The sequence below is a fragment of the Plectrocnemia conspersa genome, unplaced genomic scaffold, assembly GCF_051122295.1.
Source record: "Plectrocnemia conspersa isolate PC_06_02 unplaced genomic scaffold, ASM5112229v1 ptg000005l, whole genome shotgun sequence".
Lineage (NCBI taxonomy): Eukaryota > Metazoa > Arthropoda > Insecta > Trichoptera > Polycentropodidae > Plectrocnemia > Plectrocnemia conspersa.
Genome location: NW_028277169.1, coordinates 24,989,105 through 25,005,513, shown reverse-complemented (window position 1 = coordinate 25,005,513; position 16,409 = coordinate 24,989,105). Strand labels below are relative to the sequence as shown.

At 28.6% G+C, this 16,409-nt stretch overlaps 3 protein-coding genes across 3 annotated transcripts in view; 1 reads left to right on the top strand and 2 right to left on the bottom strand.

Annotated features, from left to right (window-relative positions):
• Window positions 1–1,001: 1,001 nt before the first annotated feature.
• Window positions 1,002–6,556, bottom strand: LOC148235284 (uncharacterized). Its single transcript, XM_088186766.1, has 3 exons — window positions 5,111–6,556; window positions 4,600–5,044; window positions 1,002–1,668 (listed from the first exon to the last, which is right to left on the bottom strand). Exons 1-3 carry the CDS (start codon window positions 5,263–5,265, stop codon window positions 1,411–1,413), a joined length of 858 nt encoding a protein of 285 aa, XP_088042892.1. The 5' UTR covers window positions 5,266–6,556; the 3' UTR covers window positions 1,002–1,410.
• Window positions 6,557–7,001: 445 nt separating this feature from the next.
• LOC148235282 (uncharacterized) overlaps window positions 7,002–16,409 on the bottom strand; it is a 37,737-nt gene continuing 28,329 nt past the window's right edge. Inside the window, exon 11 of the mRNA XM_088186762.1 lies at window positions 7,002–7,196. Within this exon, the coding sequence (XP_088042888.1) occupies window positions 7,135–7,196 (62 nt within the window). The 3' untranslated portion in view covers window positions 7,002–7,134. The remainder of the gene's footprint in view (window positions 7,197–16,409) is intronic.
• LOC148235283 (uncharacterized) lies at window positions 12,311–13,340 on the top strand (the record flags this gene model as incomplete). Its single annotated transcript, XM_088185912.1, has 1 exon — window positions 12,311–13,340. A coding segment is annotated over one exon (957 nt), but the record flags the coding sequence as incomplete, so codon positions are not given.

Sequence of the window (16,409 nt, the reverse complement as noted above, 5' to 3'; positions counted from 1 at the left end):
ACAAGGGAGGGGGGATAAATGATAAATTCCTGGGGCCCGTTCTCCTTGAACTCATTTGGCAGATAAGCTGGTTTAAGTAATACATAAATTTAATATTAGATCTAAAATGCTACTCATTCTCAAATACAGTGCTTCAAAAATATATAACATAGCAAGCAAATCAATATTTATACAATAGCAAATATACTTTTACCCAATTGAAAGCCTGAAAAGACGACAATAATACAGTCTCAATTATAGCTTTTTAATTTAAAATAATACGCAGGTAAAAAATATTACATAGTTCAAAATATCTTATTAAAATATAAAATATACTGATCTTACAAAATATTTTTTTATGTATAGAAATTAAAAATCATTTGATTATAAATAAATATTATTTTATCCAAGGAAGGTTTTTTTTATTTTTATACTTGTATTTTTTAATATATGTACTTGGTTGTAATCAAATAATACAATAATTCTAGTTATAGTGTTTTTAAAATAAAAATGTTATCAATATTTAATAATACAAATATATTACAATATTTTATCAGTAATTTAGACTATTTAAAATCACTTAATCATTATATATTAAATAGAATATATAAAATTAAAATACTATAAATAGTTAAAATAAAATATTATGTATATTTTTACTATTTACATTGTTTTTAATAATTCGTAAAATATTATATTTTTAATTTTATTAAAAACAACTATTTGTATATTTTATAAAATACGTGTTACATAAAACTATGAAATTAGTTTTACAATAAATATATTTACATGCAAAAAATAATAGTTTTAATCATTTGCTGAAATTTTCTTTATTTTTACAATATATTATATTTTATTTGCAGGAAACGAAGAATACTGTAAATATTCACATTGTTAAAAAATATTTATTTATTAAATAATTACGAATATAAAGCTAATGTAAGTTTAAAAAAGCTTTTCTACTTTTTTTTATAAAAAGGAAAAGCCTTAATAAACAAACATGTTATAAAAATATAAAATTGTTTTATTTGATATAAATATTTTTAATATTACATATTGAAAAAAAAAATATACCAATATAAAAGATCTTGTGAGGTTAACGATTCAAGTGTCACAAACATATGTTGATAGCAACACTTTTTTTTAACCATTTAACCATTCACTCTATGATATCTACATTAAAATGCAACAAATATAAAAATCTATTCCTTTTTACCGAATTTAGGAAATACAAAACTAATAATGACATCTATTTTTTCGTATCAAATTTTCATTGCATTTTTGGCATTTTTGTACGATTTTTGACAAAAACTTGTACTCAATCTAATGTCATATTTGGTATGTAATAATTTTTGGCACTACAAATCAACTAAAATGCGTAACATTTATTTATACACATAAATAAATGTAACTAACGGTAAATTATCATCATTACGTATACTTATTCTGAGGCGAATACAACGTGTCCATTATCTTCTGATACGCTTGAGCGCCCATTCCGGTTATGCTGTTTATCCATCCAGGATCTGGAGATGCAGACGATGGAGACGGCTCCGGAGCGCTTCCATCCAGAGATCTTCCGAAGAAATAATCGTCGTAGGTCGTATCGTAATCGGGCTGGATCGGATTGAACTTCGCGAAGTAAATAGCAGAAAGAGCTGAATAGAGCAACAATGCAGCAGTAAAGAGCTGAAATATTAATATTTTAATTAATAAAAATAAAAACATTTTAACATAAATATAAAGTGCAATAAACTCATTGAATAGTTATTAAAATTTATGTTAATTTTATAACGATAGGAACGGCGATGAAGCGCGTCAAGATTGCATAACGCGTAATATTAAAGAATTCATAAAATCAAGCAAGGGTCATAATAAATACTACATATTATTAATTTAATATTTTATATTGTATTGACTATTTTAATCTATCAATTCTATTCTAATATTCTCAAAGAGATCAACAATAAAATTATGTTTAATATATTATATTACAATCTACATGTGTGTTATAATAATTCGCGAACAAGCCCTGAATTGATAAAACACGAAGAGTCACGTAAAGACATAACCATTAGCGTTGCATGGCGCATTTCGAGGGTTAATCGTAAAATTTAACGATTATTGTATGCTCCAGCTTCGGAACGTAATATTACGCACATTATGTGGTATATATCCTTATCGAGGATCTCTTTTATTACGTTTTCTTTCAGTATGTATTGAGGGCATTGTTAAAATATCGACCGTCTCTGAGGTAAAAGATTCGCATGAAAGGAGTTCGATGACCGCGTTTTATATGCTATGTATACACGTAATTAGTGAGGTCGCAAATTAAAACTTGACCTCTGAACACTAACAGTTTTCAAAAGAGGCCTAACAATGCGGATTCGCGTTAAAGGTTGCGCGCTTGACGTTCGTTGAAGTCTATTGAAATCCAAACGAAGTCGATGATTATTATATATTAATTTTTAGAGTTGTCAATGTTTAGTAATTTTTGACTATATATAAATAAATGTATAGATAAATATAAAATAATTTTTTATATTTTTTATTTAATTTATAAAATATAATTCGTACGTTATTAACAACAACGGTTGTTTTGTCGCATATTATTTTTTTCATGCTTTCAGTAAAGTTAATTATTTTTTTCGCAAATAATATATTAAAATATTTTCTCTATTTTATAATGTTAACTAGGCTAACCAGCGACCATTTTGCATTTAGCGATTGCGCTTCTAAAATCGCACTTTGTGCAAAAAACTTTTTTATTAGTGTAATTCACAACTAATTATCTTTAATTAAGTTTATCTTACTAGTAAACTTGATCCGTTATAAGAACATAGAAGATAAAATAAGAAATATGACCAGAAAAGCCACATATGTACATTTCGTACATTTTTTAATAATATTATGAGATATATGGATTAAAAATAATTCTTTAATTAAACTGCAATAAATTTGACATATCTGTTGTAACACAGTTAAATTGCAATTTTATAAAATATATTTAACGTATTATTTGTCGTATATTGTATGGTTATTTATTATTGATAAATTTGCTTTTTTTTCAAAACATGTTTCATTACTAATTTATAATCTGATTTAGAGAAATTATTACATAAATAATTAGTAATATTGATATAAAAATATATTTCTCAGAATCAATACTTCAGGGAATTTTGTTTCATGATGACAAACTAAGTAATAACTGTAAATGAATGACTTATAAAATGCGAAATAATAATTGAGTATTTTTGAACTTTTATTGCATATTTTTAAATAATGCAATAAAAGTTAAAAAATATAAATTATTATCTTTATAAATAATAAATAATTTATAGTTTGTTTCAGAGATGTTTTTAATATATTTCATATTAAAAATCATATATATAAGTTAAAAGCAAACTACGTTAATTTTTTTAAATGCTAAAATTGTGTATTTTTTTATACTTTTAAATAAATTTCAATTAAATCAGATTGCTAATTGCTGATTAGATTTTTTAGACAATAAATAGTAGTAAGAAATATTCTGATAAAAAAATATTGAAATTATATGTTTTTTCTTAAAGAAAAAAATACTTATTAATTAACAAAACAGAAACGATTTTCTTCATTGTTACAATTAGCTAAGATTAAGATTTTTTAAATATTATAGATATAAATTATAGATATATTGATTTTGCTTAATTAATTAAGGACTGAAATAAAAATTATATATATCATATTTTTATTTTTTAACAAACTAAAAAAACTTTAATTTACGTTTACTCCTGAAAACTATGTTGTATGACGTTATTTTGTTTTTCAATTAAAATTTAATAATCGTAAAATATTTTAACATTTTTATTACCAATGCACAATTTTTTGCCACAAAGATACGATAAATTTCACACACTCTTAACTTTCAAATCCTGATACTTAGATAGTAATAAATATTTATTTTAATAATAAATTCTTAAAAAAATATTTTTATTTATAATTATAATATATTATATTTATAGTACAAAATATAAGATTTAACGCTTCTTTTTCATCTCTGGTTTATTGATATTTTTAAGAAAAAAAGTAAAAAAGCATCTTTATAAGGCAATCCTATACAAAATGTAGTTCTTAAGAAAAAGTAATATGAATGCAAATATCGAAATCCATCAACAATTAAAGAGCTACCATCAACGGAATTTGATCAAAAAATATTAGTACTAATTCTTATTTGCAAATTAATTCTTAAAAGTGTTTTAGATAAAATCTATACTTGGTTATATTTATACATATATTATAAACTGAATTACATAACCTCACACATGAATTGAAATTTGCTCGTTTTTAACACGACTTTTTTAAACTAGGACAAAATAACTTAACGCACTAATACCTCACGTACATCCCGCATTGAACCTAACCACGCGTATCCACACAAAATCAAAGAAATGACAACCTCGATCCGATTAAAGGCAAAAGATTGCACAACCTTCGCACGAGTGCAAAATAAAACAAAAAAAATACGTCATCAAATTGGTGTTACACGATCGCTAATAGTTTTTAACGGTTGAAGAACCTATTCACAAAACACACTCGATCCGTTATGCCATTCAATAACTGTACATGATATTAAATATTTACCTGAAAACCACTCCAGAACTTAAAAGAGCCTTCGTTGATGATGAAATCATAATACCCTGCCCATGGATCGCTGTATCTTGGCTTCATGGGAGCTTCTGTGGTTGTGGTTGTCGGTGGAGGTGGAGGAGGTGGTGGTTCTTCATGGTGATGATAATGATCATGATCATGTGATGCTACATCCGAATAATAAATATCATGATCCATCCCTCTTGCATTTTCAGATTTAGTGACGTTAGAGGTTGTGTTAGTTTGTGTAGCTACAGTTGAATTATCAACATTTTTTTGAGATCTTATAGCATTGACTTTTCGTACAATGTCTAGAACAGTTTTAGCTAAAGTCATTAATAACTCAGATGGAGTAATATGGCCAGTTAAAGTTGGTATGGAAGGATCTTTCTTTTTCGGAGGATATTCTTCATAATAATCTTGATAATCGTGTTCCATTCTAAAATGATATTATAATATTATATTTTTTTATAATGCAATATATATTATAATAATAAATATTTACCTGGTTTTAGGCGTTACATTGCTATAATATTTTATGGTAGTCAATAGATTTGGCGATTGTGTCGTTGCTGCATATTGAGGAGCGCATTTCGCTTTGCTCGTTAAAAATATTAATAAAACACACAGTGTTATATTGAATAGCTTAGTGCGAATCATTATGGTTATTTTGTTCTTAAGTAAATAGCACTGTCAATGTCACTCTGTCACCTTCACTTCTCACTTAATTTTAACGATCCTCTTTATGTATGTGATTTATAAATCGAATCGTATTCGGCACGGGTGATTATCATTTTTTCGGTGGTTGTGTTATGGTCGTTGGATGTTGACTGTTCGTCGTGTTCGTTTTCGACTTGGAAGAGCACTGACGACAATGGTGACTCTCAGATGTGGTCAGGTGCAAGTCGCCGGGCTGATCTGGATGATGAGATGGACAAACATCAGTCAACTAATCATAGTTTAGGTGGCTGTCTGTATGGCACAAACGCGCTCAGTGCAAACAACTCCCGTTTCGCGCAACGACTCTAATGTACATAATTGTTAATGGTTTCTGTGATTTCAGAGGTGTGAAACAATATTTTTTTAATAATTTAATATTCAACGAGACTGCTGTTTGTGAGTTACAGAGCAAACTATGGAAAAATATCAATACATTTAAAAAAAATGCTTGTGTGGTACCTAATTTTTAAATCACAACAGTGTGGAGGTATTGCAACTTGTGCCATAACCATAAATAATATCTATTATATCGTAGTGGCTGCTTTTCTTGGGTTTCTAAGGATCGTATCAGTCTGTTCCGTGAAACTACTTATTGTCGAGTTCAGGATGAAATTGTGGATTTGTTGTCAGGAGCGAATCCCAAACAAAAATTATTGATTTCGGAGCTGTGTATTAATTTTTATACACATGGTCTGCCTGAGAAAGGCTTAGTGCTCGCCCACTGTTTTCTGCCACAACTTATTACGAATATTGAGAGTGTGCTAAGATTCGTTAACACCTTCCGGCTAATTTAAATATACTTTTACATAGTTATGCTGGATTTTAAACAGATAGCCACTTATCTTAAAGGCCGTAAAAATTTTAATAAATCGCAACGGATACTTTTACAGTATTTTGTAGGCACTTACAGTATTTTGTAATACGTGCGGTATGCTTTTAGATCTTTTTGGTTTTGATTTATCCGATAGTTGCTGTTATTTTTCAGATGGTTGTTAAACTAATATATTGATTGATTTAGGGTGCATGAAACTGATGATTTTATGGTAAATTTATATATAATTTCTTAGTATTATAATAATCGCCATATATAATATTTCATAGCAATAATATTATGTTATATTAACTACTTATTGTCCAGTTAATTTGAGCAATATAATTTTTTTTAAATAAGAAAGTTAATTAATTAATCAATTTATACAATTAAAATTTTAATTTTAAGCAGTAAAAATATATTAAATTATTTTCATTATGATAAAAAGGTTATATAGAACACTTTTAAAGTAACTTTAAATTAAATATATAATTATTAAAAAAAAAGGTATGATTCGAACAGTTTTTTTCAATTTAATGTTGATTTTTTTGCGCGATATAAAAAATCAGAAATATGATTATTTTCAGTATTATATATATTTTTATTAATAATATAATTTAACCTTCGGGACTAACCATTTTAATTGCGTCAAAATTTGTTACTAAAAAAATCATTTTTGTCCTACAAATTAACTAAGAATTGGAGTTTCATTGACGTAACAAACAATAGAGCATTTATGCGTATCCGGTATTTATTAAACCGATATGTAGGTATTACAGTATCTCAAAATCTGCCGTTACACACGTCTAAATATCAAATAATCTGGTTCCACCCCAAATTATTGTCATTGATCAAAAGTTGATGACTGAATTCTCCTTACTCTAAGACGGTATATACACCAAAGCTGTACTTATCTGTTTGAGCTATCAAAACTTCAGTACCACTTCGCTTCCGATTTGGAATAACGAGAGTTCAGCCAAACTCGCCACCAAACGGAGCTACGCTGAATCGACCGAGATGACATTCAAGAACCCAGTCGCTTTCATCTCGTCCATCCGATCTGGAAATACAACTTGATCTTGTAGATTAAAACGACACAGTATTACGGCTAAAAATGTAATGTATATTTATATAACTATTGTCAAACTTGTACAACCATATTTAATACTGTTGTAATTTTAATAAAATTATTAAAATTCTTAAATGATTCAAATAAACTAAAAAATAAAAAATAACTAAATCAATAATACTGTGGCGACCACACATATAGGCACATTTAAAAAGGCGATTGTCTCATTGTTAATGACCGTGACCAAAAACGTTCATTCATTAACAATGAGACAAACATCATGGGACAAGAGGGATTTCTTTTGACCACACAACACGGGTCGTTAAGAGAATCACTTTTGTGACAAAACGGTACGGACGCAATCAATCACTAAAATGCAAACCCTTTCCGAAGAATCTGGAGCCAAGCAAAAAACCCGCTTTCGGAAATACACATCCGATTTCTCAAATTCTAAGAAGCCACTGCACAATCGCGATTGGCCAGCTAGCGTGCATCCCCCTAAAATATATAAGCCCAGACTCCGACGAGGAGAAGGCAGACGGTCCGAGATACGAGACGGCTGAGGCACGAGAGAAGAGACGTCACCAGACAGCAGAGCCATCGACGCAGACAACCAGAGAGCCAAGATCTACCAGCAGCCATCCGGAGGAACCAGCCACGCGCCCTCACCGACAGACCTGAAGATCACACCTGACACTCGCCGCACGCAGCCACAGAACCCTGAGACATCATCACCTGTACACATACATCGCGAGAAACGTCAAGCCGTAATAGTCCATAGTCACAATAAACAATCAATATGATTCACCGAAGAGTCTCATTGGCCGCGAGGTCAACCACCCCTAGGACTACGCCCCTTAAAATACTATATAACTATTTTGAACTTAAAAAATAAATATAATATTAACAATTTCATAAAACAAATGATAAATATTTTTTAAACTGTAAATATATATTTTTAATTTAGAAATATATTATTATAATATAAATTCAATAGCTAAATTGTATATTTATTAAATAAATATTGTATTATAACATATTAAAATAAATGCAAATATAAATTACAATAAAAAAATATATATTCATTGAGATTTTATATAAATTAATATTAACTATATAGTTTGAAACATAATATAAAATATTTATATTGAAATATAATAAAAAAAGATATTATTTACTTAAATTAATGACTAAATAAGCTTAAATAAATTGATGACTGATTTTTAAATATATTTATAACACAGAATCTAAATTTTATTATACAAAAAAATCTTTTTAAAATAAATAAATCAATCTTACCAATTCAAGGTTGCGAAATTACCCACTCATTGATATCACCCATATAAATACTGATGTAATCAACATCTTTTTTTCTTGAATCCACATACACAATACAAAATCAATTCATATTTTATTGACTTTGACAGCTGTCTACAATGACAGCTTAATGGCAATACACAACAGCTACTACAATAATCAATAAAAAAAACATTGAACGAATGATTATGTCTGACGTAAATTATCGTTTAAAAAATAAATAATAAATCTGTAACTTGACAATTCCTTTTCTGAATGACCACACGTCGATGTAACCCAATTTCAACGGTAACATAACGGACGCAAATGGTCGTGACAATTCGTTTATAATGTTTACATACCCTTATTCTGCGAGTTCAGCTGAGATATGCGCAATTTGATCTTTTTTTCACATTCATCAAAAAAATTTGTGACATTTAAGAAACAAACAAAAAAATAAGTGTAACTGTAACATTTGAATACAAATTAATAGAAATATTAAATTTATTTACGACTTAATCGACATAGATGAGCATTTTATTTTTAATATACATTTAAATGGCAAATTTTAGCTTAAAAAAATAATGACAGTAAACTGTTTAATTTAACAATTCATTATATCAACAAATTATATAATCTATTAAACTTTCACGCATTTTTCCTTCGATGAAAGTATTACAGTTGTAACATATCATCATCCCTTTTTATAAATAAAAATATAAAATTTAAAGAAAATGCTCTGTTTCATATTAAATTATAGTTTACTTCATAATACGGTTTATTATATTATTCCCAATTTACACTATTAAATGCGCTATTATAAATTATGGCACACGTTATGTGTGTATTACAATTGACATGTTTGTTCAACGGATTCTTTGTTTTATCTAAAATATACAGTTGCAATTGAAATTAAATTACGAAGCATCGAATTCACACGTTTTACCACTAGACTACGATGGATATACTCATACGTAACAAGTCGTGAATAAACACACATCGGTGATCTTTCAATTTAGTACACTGGTCTGTCATTTACCGCTATGTGTTATTTGGGGTAAAATATTTTAGCGACTGTTTCTTGTCTTCTAACCGACGACACAACGTGACCATCTTCACAAGAGAACACAGCATGGAAATCAGAGTGGTAGCCTTGCTGCTCGTACTGAGTGCTTTCAGGCATTCCTTCGGAGCTTCTGTTAAATCGGCAAAGTCTTACGAGCCACCGATTTATGTTGTCACTCCACAACCAAGACGATTCGATGGACCTTTTCTACCGACGCCATTACCAGATTTTAATCTACCAGCCTCTGGATATAAGAGAAGGACGACCAAAGCACCTCCGGATATAATTATGGCTGAATTCAGATCTGGATCTAAGAACGGAAGCAAAGCCGATGGAATGTTGTCCGTTAAAGATATGCTCAGTCAAGAAATTGTGAGATCGAAACCTGTAACGACACAAAAACCAGAAGAAATGCACGTGCAGGATGTTTGGCACATTATAAACAATAATGAAAAATTAGAAAGACCAAAGACTACTACGACTTCTACAACTGAAAATTATAGGACGAAACTGAGGGATAAAGTTGTCGACGATTATTCAATAGATACGTTACCGTCTGTAGAGATTGAGGAGAAGGGCTGGCCTAAGTCGATTCCGCAATTGGATGAATTAATAAAGTAAGTTTAATAATTTTATTATATGATAGCATTAGCAAGCTAAAATATATTAAACTTAACCTCAAATTTTTTGTGAATCAAAACCTACAACTAAATATTTCATATACTAAAAGTTAACTACATAACGATCAATTATATTTGATTTATAAAAGTGTGATAAAAACTTGGGTAAAAATTAAATAATTATGAAGTTTATTACTATAAAAACTATTTTTTTAATTTAAAGTGCATTTATATTAAAATTTTAATAAAAAAAATACTTTTAAATCAACTATATGTACAATGTATGTAGTACATAGTTTTTTATTTTTATATATCTGAGAATAGAATAGAGAATAGATACTATAAATACGTAAAACTATTGTAACTGAATATTTATGTATTATTATTACTAGTTATTTTATATATAGATTTACTTATTTTAAAACTAATCTGCTATTAATAATTTGTCTAATATATTCCTCGTTTATAATTAAGTCATTAAGAAAAACATATTTAAAATATTCTTTCCTTCTATGACAAATTTTGTCTCTTACGAAAGTATTTTTCATTCATCACATGTAAAATTCCATAAACACAAAACCACGATAGATTTTTGGCAATGGGTTTTATTTAATGATTTCTATAAATTTCACTTATAGACTTAATCACAAGTAAATAATTTTTAATGGCTAAAAATAAATGTGTTAAATTTAGCTTTTAAAATCTAAGTTAATTTTTCAATTTTTAATTCAGTTTGTTTATATCACACCACTGGTTGTTATATCAATTGTTTTTTTTTTATAATAATATATTTTTAAGTACGTATTATATTAAATTAAATATATTTTTATTTAATTGAATACATAGTATAACGTGAATCCTATTAAAGCTAAAAATATATTTAACAATCGATAGTATACAATGTTTTAAAAAAATATTTTGTGACATGACATTAGTATATTTGTATAACCTTTAAATATACTGTGCAGTTGCAGGTTTATAGCCCCAAAGGTAAAATAACTTTTATTTATTTTTATATAATACATAACATAAAAAAAAGTTTTTATCGTTTGATATTAAAAGTCGAGGGCAACAAATTAAATAGTCAGTAACTTTTTTATTAACTTTTCGTTAGTTAGTAATTATAAATCATAAGTAACTGTGATATAATTTGGGCTATTAACACGTCATACTAAAATTATCAAAATATATTTTTTTTTTAATTACATACATACTTACTAGGGTTTTCAAATTAACTGACTTTTTCAACTAGTAGCTTGGTAAAATTATGAAATGAAAAAAAATTCGCATTCGAAAAACCTTTGTGAATAGATCGTTAATCGGTAGTATCCACTGTGACCGAAATACGCAGAATTTATTCGTTCAACGAAACATAATGTTGAAAAGGGCCACCCTATATTATCGTTTAACGCTGATCTCAAAAACAGGTGTGCGTCACAAATTTTTGTTGGGAAGTTACGTTTTACGTTTTTATATTTATTGTACCAAGACGCAAAAAATTTATTTCAGTCAATTAAAAAAATTATCGCAGCTAATTTATTTCTAATTATTTAATTTAAATGCATTTCAATGCAAAAAAGTCGATACAAACTGAAATCACATCCCTGATCAAAAAGTATGCATTAAAAAATTAAGTATTTTCCTTTTAATGCCCTCACAGCATATTTTATAAAATTTTAAAAACTTAATGATTAATTAAAATAAATATTTTTTAAATGCAATTTTTTTGCACTAATTGCTTAAATAAAAAAATATCATATAAAACTTCCCCAATTTTTTACTCAATATTCTATGAATTGAAAACCTTAGCCTGCACCTGTATTTGTTAATATTTGTTTGCTCTTAACATAAATAGAACACCATCGTGGCGCGGCTTTTGTATTTCCAAAAACGATTTTCTTGATCAAAACTTATTGAAGTAAAATAAAAAAAAAGAGTTTTTAACACATCTTCACCAAACATTAAACATATATTTTTGGTCGCGGTAGTTGCATTACTTCCTTTTTTTTAATTATTTAATATAAATTATATAAAGACAACTTTTTTTGTATTATATATAAAAAACGTATCATTGCGGCAAAAATATTTAAAAAAATGTTTTACAATTTTAGCTAAACTAGTAAATTATTTGTTTTCATAAATTTTCATTAAGCAATAATCATTTCAGCCGCACGGAAAGCTCTTCAGCTAAAGAAAGCTCAGACGAAGAATATAGAAGTGTTAATGACCGTAGACTATGGTCGCAATATGACACAAAACCATCAAGATACAACGGCGGACAATACGACAACAGTTATTATCCCGTCTACAAGCCGTCGTACGACTCTGGCTATTTCGGAGAAAATTTACAAGAAAGATATAATCCTGCAAAACCATACCTTCCACCTAAGCCTGATCCTCCATCTATGCCACGACCACCAGCTCCAATGCCACCACCGCCACCACCACCACCACCACCTCCACCACCACCACCTCCTCCACCGCCACCACCAAAACAAGCAGATTCACCACCAATTGACTTTTCGAGCTACGCAGGACCAGACCCTGGCGCCTATATCTACCCAAAACCAGATCAACCACCTCCAATGGATCAACATGAAACTCCTCAAGTAGACATGACTACTTCTGTTCCTAGTGGACCTGAAGGAGTGGTTTTCGATCATCACGATCACGATCATGATCACCACAATTTCGATTATAAAGATCTCTACGAGTTTCTTCATCATCATGGACATGATCACCCTGAACCTCCGCCGCCGCCGCCACCACCGCCACCTCCACCACCACCACCACCGACAACAGCAGCTCCTGAGATGCGTGTTAACAATAGATACAGTTACTATTACTTAGGAAAGAAGCTATGGTATCTACCGCTGTACTTTAGCGTCTACTTCATCATATATGTAGCAGCTTTGATTATCAAATCAATCTTAAGGCATAAAATAACTTATCCGCAACATTACAAAGCAAAGAGATCGATTGGAACTGAATGGAATGTATCAGAAGAAAATTTGCAGATTTGGACTAAGATGCTAACGAACGCTATTGTTAAATACACATCGCAATATTTCAAAGAATGACTGATATAAATAGACATTGTACTTTGAAAGTCCGTCGTCTACATGAAATATAATAATAATCGATACATATAAAGTGATATATTATTAATGTTTCATTTCAAGTTTTTCGCTAAGTATTATAAAATAATTCCAATGGTTATAATTACACATTTATTTTAATTGTTGCTTAAAAATTTTCATATTCTAAACATATATTTAATTTTTTCTAGCATATATATTTTTTTTGTTACGGTCGATTTTATTGTTTTTTACGGTTACGTATAATTTAACATATGTATGTATATATCAATTTTATCTTTGTGTCAAAGAAACTCCATAGTGGTGTTTAAGTATGCTATTTAAAAATGCAACTATAGACGAAGGCTGTCAATAGTTTCAATGCTATTATATTTGTTCCTTTTTGGCTAAATATTTTCTAGATTTTTTGTATATTTTTATTTTTAAAACTGTTATAAATATAATTATATATGTCATAGTTATTACGAAAACATTACGTGATATAACTATTTACTATTTTTGCATCATTTCAATAATATTGATTATTTATTGTAAACTTAATTTACACAGTTTGTTTATTTTTTATAATTAATAATTAATTCAGACAGGCGACGGAATTTTCAAAGTGCAAAATTCATTGGTACCAAAGTAGTTATTATGTCACGCTTGATTTGTTTTTGTGTATACTTGAGGTCAATATAAAATTAAAATCCCATGATCTTTATACAGACGATGACCGATCGGCCAAAAAAAAATTAAGAAAAAATATTTTCTTATTGCAGCGACGATGCGAACGATACGAACAATGAAGCTCGAGCTTATAGCGGAATGTCGTGGAATTATAACAAAGGCAGGAGGCCGATAAGAGTGAAGATGCACAGGGTGGATAACGGATTATATACGACCGTAGACGACGCCAAGTACGACCTTCGACCCGCTCCTGGCGAAGTCATGGAGAGATTTAATCCAGGGGGCTATTACTACCAACCGCCGAACTTGAGTCCTCCGCCGAAAGAAACGCCAACTTTCTCTAAAGAATCGCCTCCTATATCCATGGACTCAAAATCCCCCCCTGGAGACTCTCCTCCAACTTTGATGATGCCTCCACCATCGGCGAAAGATGCGCCTATGTTTGATTTCTCGAAGCCTCCACCGGATTTCGATTCAATGCCTCCGCCGGACTTTGATTCAAAACCATCATCTTTAGGATTTGATTTCGATCCTTCGGTTTTATCGGGAGATTCTCATGCTTATCCGTTCGAATACGACCATGACCACGATCACGATCATCATCATCACATTGAATTCGAACACCATCCGCCAATCATAGAACATCCTCCGCCTCCAGTAGTTGTAGCTCCTATTGTCGTGGAAGAAAAAGTTCCAGATTTAAACTACTATTTTTTCGCACAAAAGCTCTGGTATTTACCTTTGTATTTCGCCGCTTATGTTGGAGGATATTTAGTGGTAATGATCGGCAGGAATTGGATCAGACACAAAGTCACATTCCCTCAACATTTCAAAGCAAAAAGGTCGATCGGTTCTGAATGGCAATTGTCAGAAGATGAGCTTGATTTTTTGACTCACGTAGTGAAAAACGCAATCGTCTCAATCGCAAAAAGATACTTGGAAGTATAAGAAAATATGGGATTTTATTATAGATAGATAGAGTAGATATCTTTTCAATTGTTATCATACTGTGCGTTTTTCAAATATGACAGTTTCAGATAAATATTCAGTTCATAATCAATCTCAGATATGAAGTTCTTAATTATTATTTTAATATATAACCAATAATATTAATTTAAAGAAAATTATAGTATTGCAATAAGTTGTAAAACTAGACTGCTCAAAGAGCTTTTATTTGCCTTAAGCTGTTAACCTGAAATTTGCCCATTACGATAACAATTTATGTAACAATATTAAAGAATACCTCAATTAAAAAACACATGTGTCTATAAAAGTATAGTCATTGTATTTCACATAAATTATGAACAAATATTTTTTACTTTTTTTTTACATTAAGAATTTATTTATAAATAAGATAATGTACGTTGTTATTTTTATTAAATATATTAAATCACAATATCTACGTTTATTTCCTTAAATCCTATATTTTCAGACAAATAAAGTGTTACATCACTCTTAGAGACGATAGGCTAAGTATGCTTGAAAACTTTTTTGATACTCTTTCATTTTTATTAAAATAAAATAATATTATTGACATAGAACTTATAAGTATTTATCAATAAAAAGATTGTGGCTTTTATCCAAGCTACTAAAATACAGATTTTGAGCTTTTAGTTTATCCTAAAACCTGATATTCGCCCATTGCCATTACAGTTAATGTAATATATATTGCATAGTCATTGTATTTTACTCAAATTATTTAAAAATATAATTACTTTTTTATACTAAGCATTAATTAATTTATTTATAAGCAATTGTATATAAATAAATAAAATCACATTAATTACGTCTTTTATATAGTATGTTTAACACTTAAATACAAAGAAAATGTTCTAAATCACTCACAAATATTATATACTAAATATGTTTCGTTTTTATTAAATAACTTTAAGTTAATAGAAATTATATAATTGACGTAGAACTTTAATTGTAAGTATTTATTGAAAAAATATTTTAGCTTTAATCCAAATAAGCTACTAGATAATTTTAGGGGCTTTTACTTTATCTTAAGAAAAATATGTTTTAATTATTGATATTAATTAAAATAAAATAATATTATTGACATAGAACTTGTAAGTATTTATCAATAAAAATATTGTGGCTTTTATCTAAGCTGCTACAATATAGATTTTGAGATTTTTGTCCTAAACTTTTAACCTGAAAATCGCCCATTTCGATAAAAATAATATATATTATATAGTCATTGTATTTTACTTAAATTATTTAAAAATATAATTATTTTTTTATACCAAGTATTAATTTATATACAATATGTAATACTCTCTTACACTTAAGCATTGAGCCAATGCTTGTAAGTTAATGTAATATTATCTAAGTATACCTCAATTGAATAAAACATATGTTTGTAGGGATTAAAAAAAATGTACAATAAGTATGTATTATTTTAATAAGATATTAAACATTATTTTTTCAATAAGTAAATAAAATTGTTAAA